We start from the raw sequence: 27,241 nt of genomic DNA, 5'->3' as shown, positions 1-27,241 counted from the left end.
TCACACTATCTGTGAACAGTTTAAAAGAAGACGGGCCCTGATACTCTGGTCCACCAGAATTTACCTCACACAGGTATTTCAAGAGGCGAGTTTACAAAACCACAAAATCAACTCTAAATACAACATATTTCAGCATTTAGGGAGGAAAACATGTAGAAGGATGTAACTCTGCTTCTTGATCTACCACCGGGCCTTTTGAAAGTTGGATATTCTTCTTTTAGGCAACAACTCACACAATCATGTAAGTGAGGGAAAAAAAAGATAAATATACTATAACTGTTTTCTTATCTTTGTGTTACTGAGTTTTTAAAATTTCATGTGTATGGACAACGTTATTAAAAGAATCAAAAAATGACTGTGTCTTTTGTTATGTTTTTTTTTAAACTACCTGAAAATGTGTTGTAATTACATCTGTATGAAGAATGCCAAATAAACACTGCAACATGTATCATAAATGTATAAGTGTGATTTGAATTCATATGCCAAAACAGTTTAAACAGCTGATTTATTTAAATAATTGTCTCCTTTTCTGTCAGACTTTTATTCATCACATTATTTTTTTGTATAAAAACTGATATTCATTAGTTTCCATAATACAACATTCTGTAACAATTAAACAGCATTAAATAAAAATTGCCATTGAGTTGGAAAGTAAAATCTCACACAAGGTGCAACACATTCAATCACACAGAGAGTCTATCAGAAGATCTGTTCTGACAGTAATCTGCTCTGACAGCTGCAGAAACTAATACAGAAGCTGTAAACACTGGGGTCAAAAACAGTTGAGGTTCAGTGACTCTAAGGCCAGTGTGAGGGCCATGTTGGTGTGGACTGAACTGTTACAATTCAAACAGAAAAACAGTGAAACTGAAGAAAAAATGGAGTATAAATCCTTGTTTCTTTCGCAAAGTCGCACCCTGTGTGGGTTCATCCTCAGCTGTTTGAGCAGATTATTAAAACACTAACAAAGACCTTGGTCATAGATTTTCACCAGACGTTTGATGTGGAAAAGCTTTTGCCGAAGTTCTTTGCACTGCTTCTTCTTTGCTTGATAGTCTGGCGTCTAGGAAGTAAGATAAATTGAAGCACGCGGATATAAAGCAATCAACATTATCAGCATTGGTAGCAATAGTAGAGTATTAAAACATTGAGAAATTCGCTCATTCACTTTTTTGCAGACAGATGAGATGCAACTCTCATATCTACTTGATTAGTCTGATGTTACAGTTAGCTGAGCTTAGCATAAAGACTTGAAACAGGCGGAAACAGCTAGCATGGCTCTGTCCTACACCCGCTCACTACACCTTCCTTCCTTTTTGTTTAATTCACACAAAAACCAAAGTGTGTAAACAACAATTTGTAGTTTCATGTTGGTTTATGTGCCAAAGTCTATTTCTTGTTCCATAATTATGATTGTCACAATTTCAGTGGCACTTTAAATTTGGTAAGGATGCTAGGTAACAGCTGAGACTCCAGGAAGTCACTGCACACGGTTTGGTCAGAGGCAGGCTAGCCGTTTCCCCCTGCTTCCAGTCTTTATGCTAAGCTAAGCTAACCGGCTGCTGGCTGCAGCTTCATACTGACCGTACAGAAATGAGAGTGGTATCGATCTTCAAATCTAACTATCGGCAAGAAAGCAAATAAGCTTTTATTTCCCAGAATATTGGACTAATTCTTTAATTTCACATTATGATACCACATTATATAATTCCACTCACCCTTTTCAGGTCTTTGAGTCGGTTATACTCATCTGCCACACCCTGAAAATGAAAATTATAACGTAAACAACATAAGACCATTCTGAAATTATAGCAGAAAAGTGAAATCTGTCTTGGTTCATCTTCACTACTGTGATTCTATGGCAGTCCATCATACTGAGGATGAACTAAGCTGATAAATTTTAATTAATTAAAAGACACAGCTATGACGATGCATTCTCCAGGAAGCTTGCCCTGGATTTGTCCACTCTGACCTCCCTCCTATTTTTCTCTACCTGGTACTTCATGGAGCCCTCATCCAACACGTCCAGTTCTCGGCTCAGCTTGTGCATCTGGTCACTGATGTCATCCATTTCAGCACAGAGGCTCTTATAGAGAGCCAGATCGGAATCAAACTCCTTCTTGTACTGGCGGCGCTGCTTGTCTGAAATTATCTCTGGGTACTGCCTGGAGTGGGATGTTAATATGAATATTAAATTTAAAGTATTATTGAGGCAGTGGCAAAAAGAGAAGGTGATGAGCTTTATTTTCTTACCAGTGTTAAAATAAAAATAATTTAAGTTGGCCAACTTGCCTTGAAGACAGTTGTAATGTCAGCATTTGTGGTATTACAGCATTTTCCTCTGAAATAATACTGTCTGTTCAGGGCAGGGCACATTCTCTCCAGTCTCTCCTGTTATTAATTAAAAAAAGTTAAGCCTGAAGAAAGTAATACTTCCTCTCAGATTGGACTTAAATACTTTCATTTGGGTTTAACAAGTTTTTTTTTTTTTTTTTTACTGACACTGATGCTGATTTGTCTTGCTTCAAGCTGCTGATAGCGAACATTTATGCTGATATTCCACATCTTTAAATTTCAGTATTTTCCTGCCTCAAAAATAATATTGTGTTATTTTACACTGAGGAAAAGCATCTGAACCAGTATGCAGACAATACAGCTCTTCTGTGAATTACAAGTCTTTCAGTTCAATTACAGTAACTAAACTTAAGCATAGTAACCACAATTGTAGTGTGCACCTCCTCACATGTTTTTAACGTTATTTAGCTTAGGGGAAACTGATATCTCTTGCATTCACGTCCACGCATCCTTATTTATCTTTTTTTTCTCTACATTTCTCTACCTCTTTAGTATGCGTTTAAATGCTTTATGTTGTATTTAATGTTTTTTTAGTTTAATTAAATATGGAAAACACTTTGAACTGCCCATTTGATTAGACTTGTTTGAATACTTGCTCAGATGATGAACACGCCAAGATTGCGGTATTAAATGGCAGTGGAGGAGTGGCCCACCTGTAAAGGTAATCTGTGTGGTCCAGCTCATTGCCAGTCTCTCCGGTGGTGTAACCAGTTTCATACTGGGACTCCATCATCTCCTGAGCAGCAGGCTTGGGCTCTGGGTCCTTCCTCTGTTCCCTCTCCACATGATAAGGAGGAGGATTCCTGAAGCAGTCAGTCTTGTCGGAGGAGTTGCTGGAACAAACTGTGACCCCGTTGTTCTGGTACAGAGGCTCAGCTCCCCGATGGTTGCTGTTGTCAGCAGAGGAACTGTGGAAATGTCAGACACAGGCATTTGATGATTGATTGTATATTTATGCTTGAACGTCGACATTCACATTTATTTATGTTGGATTTATTAGAATTTAAGCTGCAAATTCAGGAGAACATTTGTGCTAAATCTAGTATCGCCGATAACAGAGATATGAGGTCTGAATCGAACACTCAAAAGTATCAGTTAAAAAAGAATCATTCGGCCATTTTTGACCACTTATTACAAAAAAATGTCAACACAGGCAACATACACTCACCGGCCACTTTATTGGGTACACCTGTTCAAATGTTTGTCAACACAAATAGCTAATCAGCCAATCACATGGCAGCAACTCAATGCATTTAGGTTTCCAGACGTGGTCAAGACATCTCGCTGAAGTTAGCGTAAGTAAACCGAGCATCAGAATGGGGAAGAAAGGGGATTTATGTTTGTTGGTTCCAGACAGACTGGTCTGAGTATTTCAGAAACTGCTGATCTACTGGGATTTTCATACACAACCATCTCCAGGGTTTATAGAGAATGGTCCGAAAAAGAGAAAGTGAGCCGCAGTTGTGTGGACGAAAATGCCTTGTTCTTGTCAGTGGTCAGAGGAGAATGTGCAGACTGGTTCGAGATGACAGAAAGGCAACGGTAACTCAAATAACCACTTGATACAACCAAGGTATGCAGAATACCATCTCTGAATGCACAACATGTCGAACCTTGAAACTGGATTCTACAGTTCGCACAGGCTCACCAAAATTGGACAATAGAAGTTTAAAAGAAATGCTCCCTGAGTTGATGAGTATCTCGTCAGATAGTAGGGTCAGACTTTGGCGTAAACAACATGAAAGCATGGATTTATCCTGCCTTGAATCCACGGTTCAGGCTGGTGGTGTAATGGTGTGGGGGATATTTTCTTGGCACACTTTGGGCCCTTTAGTATCAATTGAGCATCATTTAAACACGACAGCCTACTTGAGTATTGTTGCAGACCATGTCCTTCCCTTTATGACCACAGTGTACCCATCTTCTGATGGCTACTTCCAGCAGGGTAATGTACCATGTCACAAAGCTCAAATCATCTCAAACTGGTTTCTTGAACATGACAATGAGTTCACTGTATTCCAATAGCCTCCACAGTCACCAGATCTCAGTCCAATAGAGCACCTTTGGGATGTGGAGGAACGGGAGATTTGCATCATGGACGTGCAGCCGACAAATATGCAGCAACTGCGTGATGCTATTATGGCAATATGGTCCAAAGAGAGGAATGTTTTGTACACCTTGTAGAAAGCATGCCACTAAGAAAAGGGACTGCTACTCACACGCAGTTCTAAAGGCAAAAGGGGGTCCCACCCAGTACTAGCAAGGTGTACCTAATAAAGTGGCCAGTGAGTGTATATGACTGCTATTGCTGCAATAATAGCAGGCTGAGGTAGTAACAAGACTAAAAGTCCACATACATGATTGCAGTGGATCTTTAATATTTGAACAAAAACAAATAAAATTGGCATTTCAAGAATACCATTCAAAGTTGTATGAATCAGAATGTAAATACAACCCAAATGTAGTAGATGACTTTCTCAACCATGTACCCCTCTTTGAAGACAAAAAATAGATCTGTCAGTGTTAATAATTTTCTGTACTGGTCTGGCAATATAGATGATCTGCCATGCCAATAAATCTTATTTGATCTGATTTGATTTGACAGATGTCAAGGAAATGGGCATTAAGGCAGCCACTAAAGCTGGTACAGCACCAGGACAGATGGTTATTTTGCAGAATTCTATAAATGTTTCCCGGACATCTTTTCTCCAATTCTGACCTTATTATACAAGGATATTATTACCACTCAGTCCATACCCAGAAGTATGAGCACAGCTGTTATTTCCCTGTTCCAAAACCAGGTAATGACAATTTACAAATGGGCAATTTTTGTCCTCTCAGCTTGTTTAATAATGAATTAATTTAGATCAAGTGGGTTTTATTGCTGGTTTAACAAATGAATACTTCAAAGCCCATTCTTTATTCTTTATTTGGATCCCTTCCACAAACTGGTCTCTATTCTTCCTGGGGTCCACACAAAAACAATAACAAACATCACAGAATCATTCAAACAAAAAAGGCAAAATAAGCCAAATATAATGATCAGAAAATAAGTGAAATTACTCTTCATATGAAACAATATACACTAGCAGCTTACAATGTGACAAAAACAAATGGTCACAAATACCAAGCAACAAAAGCAATCAAATAAAACAATCATGTGTTTTAGTGACTTTATGAAAGCAAATCTACTTTTGGAACAATGTGATCACTCTGATTGGACCAAGACAGTAAATGATCTAATTCAGTAATTTAACTTCTTTCAGTATAAAACAATACATCAACACATATTTGTTTCACTTGCTCGTAGAACTTTAATGATCAGAAAACAGATCATCGTAATTGATATTATTTTCACAGAGAAGAATTTTTTATAATTATTATAAGACTAACATTAGGTAGAGCACAGACCATACTGTGGTGTTCTTGCACCACGGACTCATTAGCTGCAGCCAACACTCACCTGTTACTTTTATAATTTTCCTCATTGTAGCTGACTGTTCCCTTGCCGTAGGAAACCACACTTTTCTCCACCCTCAGGTTAGGTGCTGCTCTCTCTGATACAACAACAGTTGGAGCCTGCTGTGTGCTGCGCACCTCTCCAACATGGTTCACCTAAGACAGTAACAGGAGACTGGAGTCAAAATCACTTAATTTTATGTGTTTACATTGCAGATAATTAGATTTTATTTATTAGGAGATGCATAAGACAGAAAATCAACAATATCAGAAAATACTAATAATGTGATTTGTATGTCTTTCAGTATTTTGAGGCATAAAGCCATATTTAGAATCATGAGGATGAATCAAATGCATTTTTTATGTCAGAAAGAAAGTACAGAACTGGAGGGTTCGTTATACTGCACAGGACAGTGTGCAGACTGTGTCACTGCCAGACATGTTTGCATGTAGCCAAAAACATACAAGGACACACACACACACACACACACACACACACACACACACACACACACAGAGCAATAAAATGAAACATTTGCTGTTCATTCTTTCTGAAATATCAGGTAAACATGCAGCAAGGCACCCAGGTTCTTTTCTTTTTCAGAAGAAAATATCGTGCTTATCAAACGGAAGATTTTAACACCTACACAACAATACACAATGCTACAACCCTTTACAACCACAAAATTTTAGAAAAAATGTAATGTTAAATACAGCATAGTCAAAATAAAACATTGTCAAATGATACCAAACACTAAAACTGCATTATGTCTCATGTAATCCACTGTAATGCATAATTAATGAATTCTAGTCATTGGCCTATTTCTGGATCGGAGAGTAGTCGTACAGGATGAGGATCTAGTGAGCTGATGTGAATGTCTGGAAAAAGCAGCCTGTGAAATAGATCTCATGAATGCGGAGTCTAAGGATGATCCTCTATGTGAATAAAACTCCCGGAAAACTGCTGAAGCTAAAATCCAAAGAACTGACACGTAAATCTGTAAGTGCTCCAATGATGGAGAGATGATTATTTTCTTGAAAAATGAATCTGCTGATGGTTTTCTTGATTAATCATTTATGTGTCATAAAATGCCAATACGTTGTGAAAAAATGCTCATCACAATTTTCCAGAGGTTAAGGCAACACATTTAGCAAGCTGGTACTAGTGAATGTTTGGCAGGTGACTCAATCAATGAATCGATTATTAAAATAGTTGCTGATTAATTTTCAGTCGAATAATAAATGAATTAGTCAACTTGTTCAAATTGTTTCAACTCTAGACCCCAAAATTATGTCTTTAACGCAAAGGTTTCCAATTTACAGTGAAAAGAGCAAAACATCCTCCCTTTAAAGGGAGATGATGATCACCAATTTGAATAATCATTTCAGCATATTTATTTTCTTTATTGTTCTGCAGTATAAAATAAATCAACGCCTCCATGAAATATTTCTCTGTTTGTTTTTTTGTACATCATCTCAGGATATTTACTTTATTAGGAGGAGCTGCACACTCACCTCATGTTTACAGTCTTAGTTCTGGTCTCCTCTGTGACTTTAGGGATTTTTTTTTTGATAAATATTAATTGGGCTGTCGTATAATGCAATCAACATACAATTTTCAAAAACTGATGCAGTGTTTTTTTATGTAGTTATCCTACATTATTTTCTCTCAATTACCGCTCCTTTCCAGTTCCAGTTAAACAGAAACGTAGCACAAAACACAAGGAAATTACTTCTTTGCCAGGAGTCTAGTCTGTAGCAGTGTGTAGCAGTCCCTTTGCATACTGAATCATTTAGCGCCATCACACTCTGGAGGGATTCACACAGCAACACTGAGGCAACTCAACCCTTTTTATACATTATACATGCCACATACATTATATATGCCTCCCTGCAAGGCAAGCATCTTCACTGAAATACAAGAGTGCCCCAGAATAGGGCCTGCATCTCAATGAAGCGACTTGCTACACGCTTTGCAGGGATGGCAGTATGTAGGCCAAGGCCTCGCTGGATAAACTGAATGAATATGTTGTTTCCTTTCCATAATGAGTCATGGTGGACATGATACATTCATAGTACACTGATACTAGAAGATTAATCACTGCTAAATACCACATGAGGCTACTGCTGTGAAGTACAAACAGCGCAGCTTTCACAGGGCTTTACAGCACCTGCTAAATGCTGGAGCACTGATGGTCTGGGACAGTGGCTCTCCACCTGTGGGAGCAGCCGCCAGATATTTATCACACACAAAATCATGTACTGTATATTAGTTAAGAATCATACTTTTGCTATACTTACATCTATTAATACTGTATACTTTCACCTGTCCTTCAAATAAAACTATCTCAACAACTTTATGGTGGATTTATCAATTATTGTTGTTATTAGGCCACACCTGCCAGTTTCCACTAGATTTTCTGCCACTTTGACCCACTTGCTCAAATGATTTTTGAGCCCTGAATGATTATTTATGTAATATATTGCCATAAACATTCTTCCAGTGCGACAAAAGACATCAGCTATGGTTTCCAATCTGTATGTGGCGAGCTACAGCGCATAAACAATAGCTTATCTAACCTACATAATGACCACAGGGAGAAAAAGTGAATGGCCAAATTGCTGCAGGACTTGTGGGCCCTCTGATAAAACCCCCCTACAAGCAGACAATTTTGAATAGAGACACTTCTGCATATATGTGTTGTGTTTGAAAGTCTTGGGTATACATTACAGCTGACAATTCAGAGTAAAACTTTCAGGTGAATAATGTACTTTAATAACATTACTGGTTAATTATATATAGGTTTATGTCCAATACCAATTGCTATGGATAGTTTATTTATGAATGTCTTTGTTGAACCATATGGTGCAATTAGTTTGAAACCTTCATGGTTCTGTGTTAAAGAAACAAAAAAAGTAAATGTTATTTAATTATAAGCAAATGTATGGCAGTAAAGATTTGACAACTACCATTTTAGCTACTTTGTTAATTTCAATCTTCTACATATTTTCTAGTCTGGTTTTGTCATATGCTTAAGAATACATGTTTCTTCTTTGGTCAAGAACGCAGTGAGCTATTTACAACATTTACTGGTTTCAAATGATTCAGTCTATCTATGTGATGTGTCGTGTGTGCCGGAAATGCATGTGTGATAATATTGGAAAATTGAAACCTGGCTCCTAACCATTAGGTGAATTACTTTCAATGTGTTGCCTGGCTGTGTTTCCTTTCATAGGAAATCCTATAATGTTTCTTGTCATTCATTTTTATATGGCTGTTATCACTGGTCTGGTTAATGATCAGTCAGAGTGAAACCTGGGTGCGCCGCAGATTAACAGCAGCATTCTCTGAGTCAACAGCAGCAGGAGATGTGAGTTTGTGAAACCTAATGGTCACTACAAAGCTACGAGGAACTTCACAATGAGTATATATTGGCTCTGAGCTTTATACCTTCCGGTAACTTGAAAAGAACAAACATGAGATTGTAAGCAGTGAAGTCCCTCTGGGTTTTGTTTTTTTATCTGCCTGGGGAAATCGAAATAAACATAAACCACAGGTCTTTTGTGGCCTGTAAGTAATATATCATCTCACTCAGTCTTTACTCACACAAACACAATCACCATTCATCCTGTTAAAATATCATGAATAAAAAAATCATAAAACACATAGAGACATTACTCACCCAGTCCTGAACATCCTGCCCCTCTGACGGCCTGACCAGCGGCTCGTCCCAGTAGATGTTAGCTTGGCTGTGGTGCCAAATCTTGCTGCGGGTTTTATAGGCGTAGTAAGCAGACAGGGACAGGGCCAACACCACCATCAGACCCAACACTAACGCAACCGCCTGAGGAAAGACGGTAAATTATAGATCAGAATAGAATAAAATAGAATAAAATAGAGTAAAATAGAATAATCCTGCTAACCTCCTCGGGGTCCATGTAGCAGTAGTGGTGCAGGTACTGATTGTACATGGGGAACCCCCCTGGAAAACCGGCCCCCACGCTGCCACTGAAACTGGGACTGCCCTGGATGTTTTGGCACATCATCAGCATGGGATTGTACAGCATGCTCTGTGAGCTCTGAGACATCGGGTTCACTCCGATCACAAAGATGATATTGATGATGCCCTTAAAATCAAAGGAGAAGCACGTTTAATCACTGTAATGATTTAAATGCCTATGTTATCTTTGAGTGATGCTGCCAATACAAAAAGTAAAAAATGACATTTTTTGTCAAGGGACTGGCTTTGACGAGAGCGATAAAGCAATGTTTCTAGGTAGTCAAATGCTGTGTTCAGACCGCAAGCCAAAGTGACACAATATTTGTTGCTCATAGATTCAGACCGTCGTCACAATTCTGCTACTTGTCTGGACGGAAACAGTAGATAGGGAGAGTTATAGGGCTTATACGCACTGTACAGTACCAGAAACTGCAGTGTGAACATAGCCAAAAGGGATCTCAGTATTAAAAAAAGGTAGAGATCCTTTCCATAATGTTGTCAGGCATTCATAATAACTCAGTGGCAAAACAGGCATTTAAGTGGACGTACTTTGACGGGGTACAATTGCTCACAAAGATTACGTTGCAGCTCTCATCACTGCTGCCAATTGCAGAGTGTTCGCTCAATACTGGACCAATTTTAAAAAATGTTATTCCAATAAGCCATATAGAAATGGGAAAATGCGATCCAGGTTAAAAAAAATACAGAACTTAGCCTTTAATGCTTAGTCCCCTTCTGTTATTATAAATAAATAACAGAATAAATAACCACTGCTACCTGCTTGACAGTAGACACAGTGAGCAAACTAGCTTGTGAACATAGTGGAGCATTTAGCAGCTAAAGAGCCAAATATTTCTCTCAGGAAAGACCAAAACAGAGCAGACTGAACTTTGGATTCACATTCATCAGATGGCCAGAACACACAAATGTCCAAATTAATTTTACTTTAATTTGTTTGTTGGACGTGCAAATGAGTAACTCTTTGCTAACAAGTTCACCATTTCAACTTGTATTGTTTATAGCTTGTTTTTGCTGCCCCAATTTCATGAATTTCATGAATTTAAAACATCTATGCAGCTTTTTGCCACTTTCGACTCATATTTAGGTTGCTGCCCCACAGCCTTTTCACTTCGGTATCAAACTGTCAGAATCAAGTCCTTATTTAATAACTGAATCAAGACCATTACTGTATGTCATAGAGGGGGCTGAGATGGGACTCAATACACCAGAAGGCAATACTACAAGATATTTGTTTTGAGTAAGGACTGTATCTCTTCTGTGAACTGGAAACACTCCCACCCTTTTCCTCTTACAGTGACTATCACTACTACTGTTTCCACCCTCATGACCCACACCTGACTGTAACATGTTGCTCTGTGTGTGATCATGAATTGATTGATACATTTTATATTTGGTGAAACTTACCTGAAGGACAGCTAAGATGATATCACAAATGAACACAGTAAGGTAGAACCTGCACCCCCGCATCATCCGTGACCGTGAGAAACTCCCCACCAGGAACCCCAGTGAAACCAGGAAGCAAATGGCCGCCATGGAAATCATCGCCGACTTGGCAGAATGTGGCGTCATGTAGGAGCTACTGTAACCATAGCTGCCTCCATGATATCCAAAATCCATGCCTGTGACCGCCCCTGCAGCCCCGAAACCATAGCCCCCATACCCAAATCCGTTCATGTCCCACACCAAGGTTGAAGCCACGCAGGCGAAGATCAGGAAACACATGAGTACTGTAGCTCCTTGAAAGGTTTTGACGAAACCAGGAGGAGAAAACCAGCGGTAGAAGTGTTGAGGCGTCTCTTCCATATAGTAGGAGTCTGGAGGGACATTATAGGTGTATGGGACATACTGGCTCTGGGGGGAGTGAACGCTCCTTGGGGGATAGAAGCCTTGGGAGGTGGTGCTGTAAGGCGGGCTGTACACAGGGGGGCTATCGTAATACTGAGGTTCATACATGGTTTAGAAGATCTTACTGCAATTTCACCTGGAAGAGGGAGGAAAAATAAGATTAAATTAATTCATGGTAAAAACGTCCTTGTTATATTTTGTAATATCTTATCACTTTACCCAAATTCTAACCTTGTATCACTTCAGTCCTCTGGAGTGATGCCTTATGTAAAAAAGACTCTTAGAATTGAAAATGTGAAGGCAGAATATAAAATAACTTTACTCCAAATGCCCATTCATAGTCCTTTCAGCACTTTTGTTTATATGATGTAACTAGGTTTTTGTTTTAAACACAGCATGGACCTCTCTGCCCTTCATTCACCTCAGCCCATGCCTGAACCGTCTCCCCAGTATCGCTGACCCACACTTCATCACTCCAGAGGAACTCAACCCAACAGGCTTCAATAATTCAAGCTTCAATAATTCAGACAGACAGCAGATAAGAGGTGAGCCGCGGCAGCCATGCGAGGGTGTTCACTGCATTGTGCTGCATCTAGGCCTACTGTATGTTACCTTTGTGAACCTGCTGTGAGTGTCAGCCCACTGGGAGAAAAACGGGAAGTTACAAAATAAGCCCACTCAGGCTTGAGAGAGCTGTTTGGGTGTTTTGATCAATTTCAGAGTTTCTATAACTTTTTAAATTTGCTCTCAGAAAGTAAGAAAAATAACAACAAAACAAAAATAATTCCTCAATGTCTTTAACTTTCCTCTCTTTTCTCTTTATTCGCTATTCACCAATTGAACTGGACATATTCCTGCATATTACTGTTATCCAAACAAACCAACTAAATATTTAGATTCTGTCCACTTTACATTCATTCAAGTGTAAGATCCGAGCAATTTATTTTACTTTGGTCAAAACGAACGGCAATTCAAAGTGCTTTTAGTTGAAGTCCACTAATAATAGGTGAAAGTCATCTTTAAACATTCAACAGGCCAAATCAGTGAACACATTCTAATATGAAACAATCGTTTAAACCTTCACACAACTTTAACAATGAAATTATCGATTAGGGGCACACAACTTACCCAGACACGACAGCAAACGTTCTTCAACTTTACACCCGTCCAGCTCACCTGTCCTCATATCGCGTTATTCACGATAGTCTCCTTTCGATCTGCACACTTTATAGCCTACCGACGATCGTAAACCTCGTCATTTTCCATGCTGGATATTTTTTCCTAACAAAAAAACCCAACAAAAATCGATAATGAAACCTGCAGAGCGTCTCGGCAGGGGCACAGTTCACCCACAACTGACCTGATGGCTCCCATGCGCCATCAGCTACAGCTGCGTTAACATTAAAAATTAAAGACCGCATGTACTCTCAGTCCACTTCATGCAATACACTCGAACTTTTTAAAGTTTATGAATGTTTTGACGAACCACAACATTGTATAATTTGATCTTTACTGTAAAGGATAGCTTTATTGTAATAATAATAATGATAATAATAATAATAGCCTAATAATAATTGTATCATTATTAATATAGCTGCATGCTATTATAGTGTAGGTGGTCATACAGTGAAGCTATTGCCTACATATATTAAAGGCAATCACAAGTGAAACAGTTGGTTGATTAGGCTAATTGATTAGTTGATCAAGTAGGCTAATTAGGGTCATTTTCTTTTTCACGGAAAAATTTCCAAGTTCCAGCTTCTCAATTATGAGGATTTGTTTTCCTTTGTCTTATGTTTAAGTAAAAAAAAAACAACAAGTGAGCTGTTCAGACAAAAAGAGAAATTTGAAGATGTCAGCTGATACTTCAGGTAATTATGATGGCCTTTTCCCTTTGGCATTTTATATAGACTACCAACCAGTTCTAAAGGCAATCCTATAAGTTGTGTAGTGTGAAAGCATCATTATGTAGTAGTTGTTTTTTGTGTTTTTTTTTAACTTAAAAACAGCTTTAAAATCATTTTGATTGTACACTTACAGGGTAAACTGAGTCTGTGACTTTGCCACTCCAGCCTTGCTGGAAATTTATCATGACAACGCCTTATTGCTTTACGGCACCAACACGACTCTAAAGCAAGCAAGCTATAAGAAGAAGCAAAAAGTGTATAATATACAATTAAAGTTCTTTGGAAGAAGCTAGCTCTCACGCTGGGTGCCACCTGCCATAAAATATAACAAAGAAGAAGAAGAAGAAGCTAGCTCTGTATTCTCAATATGAATAGCAGAGGCTGAGAAGAGACCAAAGAAGACGTCGGGGGAGAGACAAGAGTAAATATCGGACTGGCTTTTACTTATTGGCGCAAGCTAAAAGAGATGAAAGGATGCAGGACAGATGCCAAGCTGGCCTACTTGCTGCTGGACTTGTAAGTTATATGACTACCTGTTAGCTGGCGTGCTATGTCCAGTGTTGTTGAGTTTTGTTGATGTTTGGCTGTGTTAGCAAACTGTATTAACTCAGAGGTTTAGCCGTTAGCTATGAATATTGAGTTGACTTGAAAACTTAGGTAACTCACTAATCAGTAACGTTACTCTGCTCTTGGCGTCGGTTGCTGTCTAGCTTTGTTGGCTAACTTGCCTGCCAAGTTTCTAGCAACATTTTGCTGGTGGAGAATGAAGCCAGGCCAGCGGGCAACATAACCAGGCTCAGCAGCCTCTATGGACATACCGGTAGTAGGTGAAAAGACTGAAGAGGACTCCGACAGAGGAAGCAAGAAGGGAAAAGGCGAGTGTCCAAGCAAGGCCTTGGAAGTTGGAAGCTTTGTGAAATAAAAGGCTGCAAGACCGATGCCAAGCTGGCATTCTTTCTGTGTCCACAGTTGGACTAGTAAATAATATTGCTATGTATGTAACGTTATGTCTTGTGTTGTCTTGCTTGATGTTTGGCACCGTTAGCAAAGTTGGCAACTTCAAATCAAGTTTTTGATTGTAATGTAATCATATCAAATGCAGTGTACACACGAAATCCCACTAAAAAACATATCTTACATAATGTTACTTTAATGCAGTCCTGAAAGCAGGCCAGCAGGTATCTACTACATACAGCCTAACATGTAGGTTAAACCAGTAAACCATCACATAGAATGCTGCTGGCTTTTTCCAAGACATTAAGCAATATAACTAAAACTGCCCTAAACTTTATCTTCATTCACATCACTTTACATCAGTCTGCAGTAAACATCATTGTCCTTAATACTGCTGTACTAAAACATCCAAATGGCCGGCATCACTCTCCGCACACAAGAACATAAAAGAGGAGAAAAACACTTTGATAATGATATGTTAATTGACACTGATATACAAGGCGAGGTGGCTGTCACAGCTTTATCCAGAAAACCACCACTAATGATAGTGCACGCACATGGGATTTTATAGCAGAAGGGACACAGTTAGCAGACAGTTAATGTGGGGGAGGTTGGCCTAACAACAGTTGATTCCATAAGATAAAAAAGATTGACTATTATTATGTCGCCACATTACCAAGATGCTTTCTATCAGTTTTTTTAGAAAATCCTGTGTGGGAACATGTCAAATCAACAATTCAGGTACACTGAAATTTTATTTGAATTTTGGATATGTGTTAATTGCTATTTATATACTTTATTGATATTTTATAGTTGTACTTTCCTGTTTCTACTGCAACTGCTGCACAACAGTTTCCCTCAGAAGAAATAAGAGTTCAGTCTTATCTTACAAAACAAAAACATGCATATTCCTCTACAAATAAAATGACTTGTGGGAGGATAGGCGATTCATAAGTTCTGTTTCTTTCTGACAGGGTGAATTGTGTCACTTTACAACCTGTTTTGGATATGGCCTGTTTGATGCTAACTGCTGTCCAGAAATACACCCAGAGGACAGACACAATCTGTACAGTAAATCCCAATCATCAATTAAAATACATATTTGGTGTTTTTCTATTACGCAGACCGTGTTTTGCCATGAGCAATGTACCAGGCTACTAGGTCAAAGGTTCCATAACAAATATTTGAACAGTCTGTTTATTAGGCTTGATAAAGTTTTTGATTAACAGTAACAACTCAAAATACTAAGTGCTGACGTTCATAGCTTTCAATACTTACTCTCCACTTAATTCTGAAACCACAATTTTTATCCACAGGATGTTGTTATTTTGTCTGAGGTCTATTGAAGAAATTACAAAGCTAAAGGACAATAAAAATAAAGGATTACCCACAAAGGTAAACCAACTGTCAACAAACGACCAAAAAAAGTATGACATGAAAAACTGGCAGAACTTTAATTTAAAATATACACTGAAGCAACATGTTGACCCTCTGCACAGACATAAATGACACGTATACAATAAGAAAATGTAACATGACATTTAGTGAAAGCTGTACAAAACAAGTGTACCATTTAGCCTTTAATAATGTTGTAGCTCAGTAGGATTAGAACTGTGGATACATGTTAACACTAACCTCATGTTGATTCTGTTAGAAAAATGTCCAATAATCTATTTAATCTACCCAGATCGAAAAATATGCTTTTCATTCAAAATACAATACATTCAATGCAGTCAATATGCTAGTGCAAAAGACAAGAACCCGATGACGCAAAGTTTATTTTTTTTGTCTGCTCAGCAGGTGCTGCAGATATTTCCTTCTTCACGTCTGACCACTTGCAATAGCTTCTTGGTCAAAAGTGCGGATTCTCTTTTTGAGGTGGCTTAATTTAGCTTTCAAATAGTCGCAGCGTTCCTTTTTCTCTAGGAAAGCAGGTTCCTGTGAAAATTAGAAAATAAAAAAGATTAATGGCTTACAATCACTACCACCCAAATCTGCCTTTTTCCTCTTCCTCTGCTAACTATCGTCTTGCCTGATTCATTCTCTAAATGAGGACTTCCAAAGTTTACTCACATATCACAATGGAAGTAATATTATTTGCACAAGTGGACAGCTTTATTGAAAAAGGCAAGTGGGTGTTTATACAAGGGGACTAGTGTCCTCACTTTTTAACAATATCACTTACATTCTTTTTTTGCTGATATGTCTTCAAAATGCTTTGAATCCTCTGCTGATCCTAAAAGATAAATAGAATGATAACCAGATGGCTTTCACAAAATATGACACACAATGCTCACACAATAAGAAGGCCTAATTAAAAAATTTTCACTTTAAATTAAATCCTGGAAGCCTATCACATAAATGTGTTATATAAAAGTTAATTAAAAATCCATCTCACCGCTTGGCTTTTTGTACCTCTGAGGAGTCGTGCCATCGTGGCATCCAGCTCTCTGAACTTATTCAGGGTGGTGCTGATGTCTCTGTGAAGGTCCTTGTATTCCTGATACTGGTCATTGAAAACTGCTTTGTACTTTTCCCTTTCTTCCACACAGCTGATCTCTGGATACTTTCTGTAGGAAAGGATTTTAAGGAGGTGACACTACACGGTGACTACAAGCTTATTTTTTTTTTGGTTTGTTTCTGTTGTCAAATCATGTCAAGCATATGCAATACATGCCATATAATATGGCTAATAATATGATTATGAAATAGAAAGAAAAAAGTCCCAAAACCACTTAAAATGTAGCTACAGTTTAAATGTTCACTCACATGACGTAGTCTGCAATGATACGGACTCTGGGGGTGTATTCAGACGCTGGGGCTTTGTTCAGACTGACTGGGTTCTTATGGTTCTTGATATAATCTTCACTCAGAGACTTATCCATTTCATCCTTGAATGATATGCGTTTTGGTTTTTGAGGGGTTAGTGGGATGGACTGGTGAAACTCCTCTTGGGGCTAAAGGTAAAAGAGATAGTATAATTCAGAAAACATTAACCAACAAATCAAATTATCATTAACTAACTTTAACCAACAAATTCAATTATCTAATGACTATACACCACTATGTGTGCAGGGCTGTGTCATCATTACAAGAAGCTTTCCAAAATGCCAGGAGCAAAATTTAGCTTAAGCTACGTGTCAGAGGAAAAATACTGCCCCATTCTTTTGCTTCGACAAGGTAAGCCTCTGAAGTTGCATTCCCTCAGCCGGGAGCTGGAATTATTATATTCACTGCTGGCCTCTCACCATTTCTTATTTGACATCAAATACATTAGCTGACCATGCGGTTTCTCACCCGTAGGTGGTGGCTGTGATGCTCAATAGCATGGACTATATTAGCAAATAGTACTAAGCTTGGTAGCTGTTGAGGAACAATCACGAGTACTTGGGACACAACATTGTTTGTGCCAATGTCCCCTTTGTTACACTGGTAGACTACAGTAAACTTCTTACTTATAGATACCAAAGGTATGGGCTATAACCAGCATTTACAGATGCAGAACACACATTGGGTAGCAGAATAAGAGTGTCTACTTCACATTAAACTCATCTGTGTCTGGCACATTTATACTAAGAGGTCAATAAATGTAAAAAAAAAAAAAAAAAACACTTTACAGCTTTGGGACAAATCCTGGTTGAATGTCATGGCATCAGCCAGCAGAAAAAGCTGACATAACAGTACTGACAAATGGCATGCTCACTGCAAATTGTCTTGACTGACTTTACATTTCATTGGATTAGATCTGCCACAGTAATATTATCCCTTGCTGTTGATCCCAATAAATGGGGTGTTTGATTACTTCAAATAACCCCAAAAAACAAAAAAAAGGGGAGAGTGATGCCCAAATGTCATTTAGACAGCCTCCTGTCTCAGACTATTACAGAGCAGCATTGACAGGAGTCATACAAGAAAGGGGATAAAGCATGGGCAATATATCTACGGAAGCTGAGATCATAACCTGACAGTTAAAACTTTAAAGGGTTAACGTTGCACTTTTTGTATAGGCCTTATATAGTGAATTTAACCATACTTCTATACTGAATCCATGAGAAGCAGTTCCCACATCCAACTAAGTGCAACTCTTGAATAAGACACTTCCTTTTATGAAAATGATTTCCTTCCCACTAAATTTAGAAGCGATGAGCTTGTCTTTCATCTAAAATTTCCATAGGATAAATGAACTGTACCTTGTTCTTAAAGTACTCCCTCTCCCTACGTGTGGCCTCATGCCTCCACATCTTTAGACACACCAGGAAGCTTCCCAGATACATTGCCATGTTGATGAAAATGAAAGCTGTTCCCGCCATCTGGCCCCCATCAACCCGACACAGATTGGCCGTGATGGGGTTAACGCCTATGGTCATGTAGCACAGCCCCCCACGATTCAAGTCATTCAGGTAGACGATCCCTGCTGCCATGTAGAACAGGAACAGTGCCACGTTGATGAAGGCCTCTGTCAGAGGCCACCAGGGGGCGTCAAGGAGTATGGTGCGATAATACATAGTTAATCCCATCACCAAGAGAATGAGGGTTATAATCCAGGAGACTCCAGCTACTGCTAATATAAAGGGAGTCATGGGGCCTCTGTAGCTGTACCCAGATAGGCCTTGCCCATTATTATATACACCATTATAGAGTCCGTAGCTGTTGGACCACTCACTGTCTTTCTGAATGTAGGCAATGACACAGGCAAAGACCATGCCCCCAAATAGGAGCTGAAATCCGGCAAGAAGTCTGAGCAGGCCTGGCCAGGATTTCAAATAAGAGTACTTCTGGTTATAGACCTCCAGCTTCTCTGCGTAGTACTCTGCAGGGTGGATACTGGTGAGCAGAGATTCCTCTCGTGGACCCTGATTGAACAGATCATCAGAGGGGCTCGCCCTTAACAAAGGCTTATTGGAGTTCTGGCTGCAGTTGCCCAGTGATTCACCCCAGTTCCTACGCTCCAGCAGTGGACTTACAGGAGGACTCACCCTGGTCCCATTAGGAAGGATTGCGATGGTGCTGGCTTCAGAGTTATTGAAACTGTCACTTTCCCTTGTCCATTTATTGATGATGCCCCCCCATGACTGAGGGATGAGGGATTTCAGCCTGTCCTTCATGCTCCCTTTTTTCTCCTTCTCTGCATAAGGTGGAGTACTGGATGTGCGGCCTGTGGAATTTGTATCGTCATCATCTGTGATATTATCTGGTGTGGGTGTGTGAGTAACCCACACAGGCACTGGTGGATCACTAATGGAGTTCCTCTTGCTAGAGGAGGACCCAACCACACTGTCAGGCTCTTGTCTCTTGAATTTCTTGCTCCAGCTTTTCATGCTGCGGGCTGATTTTGGTGATTCATTGAGAAAGAACAAATCACAAAATGAAGCATTGAGAGGGAGAAACTGTGGGAGGAAAAGACAAATTGTATTAAGCATGTAAGCATATATACCATAATTATATGCTCTAAAATCTATAACACACGTCACCTTCATAAACCTCTCAAAAAACAAAGAAACCCTGATTTTACAATGCAATACAGACAACATTAAATAATAGAAACAGTCTTCTTCATGGAAATCTAATCTTAAAGGACCATACCTGCGTGTTTGCATGTTGCAGTATACTTCAGATTTTTACTGACTATTTTTGAACACAGGGCTTATGATTTTCAGATGTTCAGACGTTGCTGGCCGAAAACCCCAATCAATGCGCTGAAAAACAGGATAGGAAAAACTCAGGCAGCAAGTTGAAAGATCACTTATCTCCACCACTTCCCACTACCTCAAGCTGCCTGGGAAAAAGCTACATGTAGTAGCAAAAGCTTAGTCGGTTGCATATACTGTTTAAAAGAAGTGGAAGTAGTCACCGTGGCGTCACCCACTGGTTTGCGGACTACCATTGTAAAGCCTTGAGTTTGGCATTTTGGCCGTCGCCATCTTGATTTTTTTGGACAAGACGGTGGCATTAGCTAGCTTGATGAGCAAGGTGCATCCATAATTCACATTAACTGTTATTTTAACCGGGATGCTAATTTTGGCTAGCGAAAAACAGGCCTAAGACAAAATGTACTTAAATTAACTGCCAACTCTTAATAAACAGTGTGGTGTATACTAGTCGCGTCTAGCCTTATTGACTGCTTACATGGTAGTGACTTGTCAATCACAAGGTAGTCCCGCCTAAAAGCTTACTCTGCTTTATTGTCTATTTTCCTCTAAATGGGACCATAACTTACTAAATGAACATCATGTTGTATTGAAAAAGATTTGAAACTGGCAGCTGAGATCATAAACTCATTAGAAAAGTGTTTGCCAACATTATAAATCAGGTGAGAAGCAGAGTAATTTTGACATTATTTGTAATAGAGCAAGACTTCTTTTTGCAACCAGTGGAGTCGCCCCCTGCTGGCCGAAAGATTGCAGGTTTAAGACACTTAAGACACCGGAGGTTCCCGCTTGGTCGGTTGACTTCGTGGCATTGCTTTCCTTGACCTGGGGCATGCCATGTTAGGACCGGAATGGGACTCATTTTCAGCCTGCAATTCAGCTGCATTTTCATGCAACCTATTACTGAAAAACTTCAATTAATAGCCCAGGCTTTTATTTGCTAAAATCACTGAATTGACCCTGCCTATATTTGGGACAGGCTATTTCAGACTCAGCTATTAATTGAAGTCTTATGGTATACTGGAAATATCCTGTATAATTATAGCTTTACTATGTAAGTTTGCTATATTCTATTCAAACTTCTGTGTATTTTAAGGAAGTGCGTCTTGCTGCAACTTGGTATGCCACAACTGAAGCAAGTAATCTGACACCTTTGAAAGACACTCAACTATAAAACAAACAAACAAGGATAGAGAGAGTATCTAACCGGTACAATAATTGTATTCTTCTGGCATTATGATGAGCAGCGTGCCCAGTATCACTTCTAGCGCCATGAAAACTAAAAATAAACACACGTGGCTGCTCCTTAAGCCTTTTACCTAACACAAGGTTGTAAACAAATCTTCTAATTGTCACAGTGTAACATTTCCTCTGTCTTAACCTTCACTAACACTGCATTGAAACTATTTCCTGCCTTCGAATTTCTTTATAGTTTATACATAGAGTCGAGTATTACAGTACTTGTATACTTGGGGAATCTTTACAGTCTGCTTTTATGTGTTGTGCTGCTAGCCTGATGGACTCTCTCTCTGATTTAAAAACAGGACATAGATGCGACGAAAGTAAAACAAAATAAGTTAAAAAAAAGTGCATATAAATGTTGATTCATTACCACACCCTACTCCCGCCTAAGTAATTTGGGATATTTAAGGTCTGACCACACTGCAACCAAAATTGTGATTTAATACCATGTGTAATTGCAGTAACCCATGGATCAGAATTCATTATTCAGATGAATGACCAAAAAAAAAAATAAAATTCAGGTGAAAATGGGGCTTATGAGTTACATTTCACATTCAATGTGATCTATTGTTAAAATAAAAATTTTGACCACTTTAAACTTGAGTTGTATCATCCATCAAAATAAACACAAAGGCTTCTTTCCTATTTAATCTTACCTTATCATTAGGCCTACATGGAAATGTTCATTGTTATGGATTACACAGCTGAAGCAAGTTTCAAGAGTCTGCTAATAAAATTGAATTGTAATTAAGGAAGAGTCTGGAATGGTAGGAAAAATAAAGATTTCTAACAACTCAGGGAGGGACCACTACATGACTACAGAAGAGCTCAGACTCAACTAATAACAGAGGAGTTCAAGCTGAACTGTGACTCACAGCATGCTGCTGCACGAGCTCTTAATACACAGCAACAGTCTTGAAAAAGTCACAGTACATCCAAGTGGGAACACATTAATAACACAGAGCATATTTCTTTTCAGGACAATAAAAAGATCTCAAAACACCACAATGTTTCTTACCAGTTTGACCCAAAATTGTCTCTCTTGTCATGCAGATGTTAGTTGCTTGTAGGAACTGACACCTACTGTAAAATGGCCGCCGTGTCCACCAGGTCCAGTCAGCTCACCCTCTTCAGTCTCTCAGGTGACTCACTACTGGTGTTGGATGCACAGTTCCGCACTTGCAGGGCGATTGGCCAATGTCTGTGGAGAAGGGGGGAGTAAAAGCTTAAACATTAAACCTGAACCGCCCCTGTGCTGGTGCTGACTGGCACTAGGTTAATCTGTGGGGGAGAGAGAGAAAGAGAGAGAGAGAGAGAGGCTGAAACTGTTGGCATTAATAAAACTGAGGAGAGGAGGTGGTGAGCTAACCTGAAATGATGCATGCAACCTACAACAGGTGCTTTAAAGAGCCTGGATGGCCATTCAGGCTGCTTGGAGTTCATATTATTGACACTTTATTGATAAGTAAAGGGTACAAAGTTGATTATACACTCATTAATTCTGCTTCAGGGACTCCTGGTTACGTATACAACCCCAGTATTGTCATACTTAAAGTATTACGGATATCAATTTAAACTATCAAAAAAACAGTGTCTTGTCCACAAGATTACACTTATTTTTAGAGACAAGCATGTGTTTGATATCAGCCCTAAGATACCAATTACATCTCATATCTAAGATCTGTGAAATACTGTTTTATCATCCCATCATTTATGAATAATTCATCCTCATCGCAGCTGTGTCATATTGTGTTGTTGTCACAGAAGGAACTGGAGTGTTTGGCACTAGAGGGCAGCAAGCTCCTGTACTTCTCATTTTAGACCACCAACTCTTCTCCCCCTTTTTCTGTCTGTTATCCCAGCAGTTCCCAAACCAAACTTTTTAGACAACTCACCCACTTCCACATCTTGGTTACTGCACCCCCAAACCCCCTCTCTCTCTCTAGGTTTTATTTATTTATATATATATATATATATATATAATTTAAAAACAAACAACTTATTTATTTATTTACTTATTTATTTGGTCAATGTCCCGCCCACAGCACTATCAGATTGGTTACACGTTGTGAATTATGGCCTATTAACACTTTGAGCAGCGGAGCTTTGAAGGGAAGGCAGTCGATATTGCTGAAGGTGCAATAAACATCAAAATCTGATGATCTGTTTCTATGATGACAGCCAGCGCAGTGTCCCTGTTACACCAGTGAACATAGCCATAGTCACAGCTACTGGGTTTCACTCAGTGACACTCTTGAAAGTGACAGCTTTTAAGTCAGTCGCTCTCCCCTTACACCCACTCACTGCGCTTAAACACAGCATGCATCTGCCTTCTCTGTCTTTTCACTGCAACTCTGCATCGCGATGTAAGATTATATATTTATTACTTTAAAAAGTAGCAGAAAAAAAACCTCTTCTCAGACTGAACTTAGCAATCAATCCACAGTTCACCTGCGTGCAGAACCGTGCAGAGGGAGGTGGGGGATATTTCCATGACAAAAAAGAATATGTTTCAACCCCCCCCCCCCGTTTTTTTTACAAATCACACCCTGTTATAGCCTCATAAACAGATAACATGGACAAAAACAGGATCCATATGAGGATTTGTAAGTACAGTCTGTGTGGTTCAGCCTGAGAGAGGGAGAGGGAAAGAGGTGTGTGAGTAGCCATTTCCTGTGAACTAACTATTAATGATAACGTTTTTAAATTTTTTATTAAATTTACATAGGAAAGTTTTCAATTCAGGTTTTTATCTCGTGAAAAATTCCACAAAAAATAATTGTTGTAGTTGTTACACTACTACTAGGTATGTGAACAAAATTTTCAACATGGTTAAATGCTAAAGCAAATTGTACAGATAGAAAGAGCTTGAAATATCCTTTAAAATGATACCAAGACCATGTTTATAGGTTCAATAATCGCACAATACTGGTCATTTGACAGCCAAAAGTAGTCACTTTATTTTGTCCTCTGTTTTCCACTGAAGTCAAAGCAAAAGGTGTGACCCTGCGGCACGGCTAAAGCACACTCTGCTGGCTGCTTCTTACGTTGTTAGCCAATGGAAGCAGATTTTGCGGGCAATAAAACTCCCAAGGTCGTCGTTCAAATTCATTGAAAATTCGTTCACACGTAGTTTAGCAACTAAACTAAATGTCTATTACAGTTTAAAGAATGTTTTTACTCACTTTCAGCAAAAAACAAGACAATTTTGTGACCAACAAACTTTGATTTGCTCAAAATGCCAGTATTTTTTATTTTATTAACGGGAAAGACGGAGACTTGAAACGAGGAGGTATCTATGGTTTTTCTAGTGGTGTAATCAATCAGAACCCGGAAGTTCCACAAAAAACAAGCCAACAGGAGCAATTATTTTCATAACACTGCAAGTTGTCAGGGAAAATCCCGAGTTACGTCTGTTGGAACCAAGACGGCAGCCGCGATGGTGGAGATAGTCACGTACCTACTACTACACCATTACATTTTTCCCGTTGCGCACCCCTTAGGGGCAGCTCATACACCCCCAGGGGTGTACGCACCACACTTTGGGAAATGCTGTCTTGTCCTATTTACTGTCTCTCTCTTTCCAACTCATCTTTTCTCTGCTGCATTTAATGTTTCTAAATCTGGCTGCCCATGTAAACACCAACTAACATATAATATATGCTCTAGTATCTTTTGACCATGTTTCTTCAGTCACATGCTTATATTAGAAGAAAACAGCAGCTAAATTCATAAATTATTTCGTGCTCTTGAGATATTGTAATGTTTCCAAGTAGCCTGCTTTCTGTTATTTTAATATAACCAGTACCCAGTCTGTTTTATTGCAACATTCCTCTTTAGCAATGACTACATGTCTTCTCTGCACAAGATTTAATGCTCCACATCTGACTGCAAGAATCATGTGATGTCACTCTGTGCCATCTATTCTTCCAGAGCAGCGCTAATTTTCATGTAGACAAAGCTCAAGGCAAGGACATCTGTAGTGACTCCCCCTCCACCCACATTCCCTCCACCCTCACACACACACTCATTCTGCAGTACTCATAGCCGACACAGTACAGTAAACACATAATGCAACCCACTTTCTCAAGTGAGTCCCACCAGTGGCCCTAGCCCGGGGTTACCTCATCTGTTGGTGCCGTGCGTGTCCTCCATTGCTGGCGCAGGTGCCTGCTCAGCTGCAAGTAATACACAGAACAATGCAAGAGTATAGGGAGTGCTTAGATTGTATAAAACAAAGGCCTAACATGCACATACATACAGATCTTGTTCTGTGTAACCTAAATGTGTTGAATATTTGAAATAAGTATAGTACAGTAGAATCAAAAGTTTAAATTGATCTGAAATGTTTCCTTTAAAATATCATCATACTTGTACACCTGTTACGGAATGTATGGTTATCAGGGATGTGATTTTTCCGGATTAATCTGGAATTCCGGATTTTCCGACCTGAAAATCTGACCCATTTGAATCATGCAGATCTGTAATTAAAAAGAAATGGCTCTCGCGCATCAGTGGTACGTAACGTGTTGGGCAGTAATACTGTAATATTACTTTTCCCTGTAAAGAATAGTGTGACGGATTACTATTTCCAAAAACAGTTATGTTATTATAGTTACTAATCATGTTAAGGCTGCCCTACTGAACGCACCATCCCTAACGTGAATGCACGACTGCGCTGCAGCTCAGCGGCACCGGACCTTATCAGCTGTTAGCCAAAAAGCTAAAGGAAGACAGGAGAACAGGGAGGAGAGGTATTTTCGACAGCTGTAAGTAACGTTGTTGCCTATAGTAGCCTATATGCTAAGTGACTAGGTAATAGCTATATTATTTCTGAGTAAGTTGCCCAACACTGAGTCGACAGTAAGGACCGGATAAATTGGGTATGTTTTGATTATTGCTTGTTATAGGCTATTTCTAATGTTTACTTTGAGTTGTGGATTTATCAATCATATAGCCTACATACACTTTGCTGTATGAATGGTTGCCTTTGTCTTTATGTCCTTATGTTAAAGGTTTTGGCAAGTTATAAATTAATTTCTTGTGAATGGTTGTTACGGGTTTATATAAGGCCTTTTCAGACGGCTTTGATCCGCAGGGTCACTCTGCGCTCCTCATCAACAGACAGGCAAACAAGCGCTCCGCGAGGTAACCATGGCAACGGCTTCTGTGTAACTGGCGCGATCACATGTGTCCAGTATCAGTTATATAGTCTGTTGTGTTTTGAGTTTCTCTGAGTTAGTGTTTTGTCTGTTCAGTATCTGCTATTTAGTCGGTTTTAGTTCCATGTCATTGTTCCCAGTCCTGTGCCTTAGTTATGTTTTAGTATTCACTCCTAGTTCTTGTTTACATTATTTTTGGGTTAGTCTCCTTTGTACTCTGTTCTAGTTCTGTGTTCTTTTAGGTTCTGGCACTTTGTAACATGTGTGTTCTGTCTTTGTTGGTTATTCATGTTGCCCCATGTCTATCTGAGTTCTGTTTTACCTTAGCTTCTGTCTTTGTTCCTTGTTGGTGTTAGTTTATTTGTGATCTGTCCGCTTGTATTAGTTTATTTATATTACTCTGATGTTTAGTGTTGAGTAACTTGTGTTTTGTCTTTTCTCCCCTCAGTAATCTGCCTGCCTGCTACTCTCCCTGTTTTCCCTGCTGTCTCCCTGCCTGCCTGTGTCTCGTTAGTCTCATGTCTGTCAACTGTGTTGCTCCCGCCCTGCTTGTTATTCCCTGTGTATATACCTGGTGTTTCTGTCTTGTCTTTGTCGGGTCATTACCTTGTATACCTTGTGTACAGTGTGCTCCAGTGTGTTGTTTG

The 27,241-nt window shown here is 39.2% G+C and overlaps 1 protein-coding gene and 1 long non-coding RNA gene across 2 annotated transcripts; one reads left to right on the top strand and one right to left on the bottom strand.

Annotated features, from left to right (window-relative positions):
- Positions 1-488: 488 nt before the first annotated feature.
- LOC123972950 lies at positions 489-27,241 on the bottom strand. Its single transcript, XM_046052729.1, is given in 17 exon segments — positions 489-1,063; positions 1,719-1,760; positions 1,994-2,165; positions 3,009-3,263; positions 5,819-5,970; positions 9,498-9,659; positions 9,739-9,942; positions 11,241-11,805; positions 16,368-16,480; positions 16,728-16,778; positions 16,941-17,112; positions 17,312-17,499; positions 18,733-19,929; positions 20,126-20,238; positions 22,517-22,633; positions 25,557-25,610; positions 27,201-27,241. Coding segments are annotated over 13 exon segments (3,306 nt in total). The 5' UTR covers positions 19,861-19,929; positions 20,126-20,238; positions 22,517-22,633; positions 25,557-25,610; positions 27,201-27,241; the 3' UTR covers positions 489-961.
- Positions 13,406-14,526, top strand: LOC123972951. The gene is made up of 3 exons (XR_006825509.1): positions 13,406-13,552; positions 13,722-14,104; positions 14,299-14,526. It is a non-coding gene; the product is annotated as an uncharacterized LOC123972951 (long non-coding RNA).

This window comes from Micropterus dolomieu, linkage group LG06 (assembly GCF_021292245.1).
Source record: "Micropterus dolomieu isolate WLL.071019.BEF.003 ecotype Adirondacks linkage group LG06, ASM2129224v1, whole genome shotgun sequence".
NCBI lineage: Eukaryota > Metazoa > Chordata > Actinopteri > Centrarchiformes > Centrarchidae > Micropterus > Micropterus dolomieu.
Note: the sequence above shows the minus strand (reverse complement) of the source record. Positions and strands in the feature narration are given on the sequence as shown.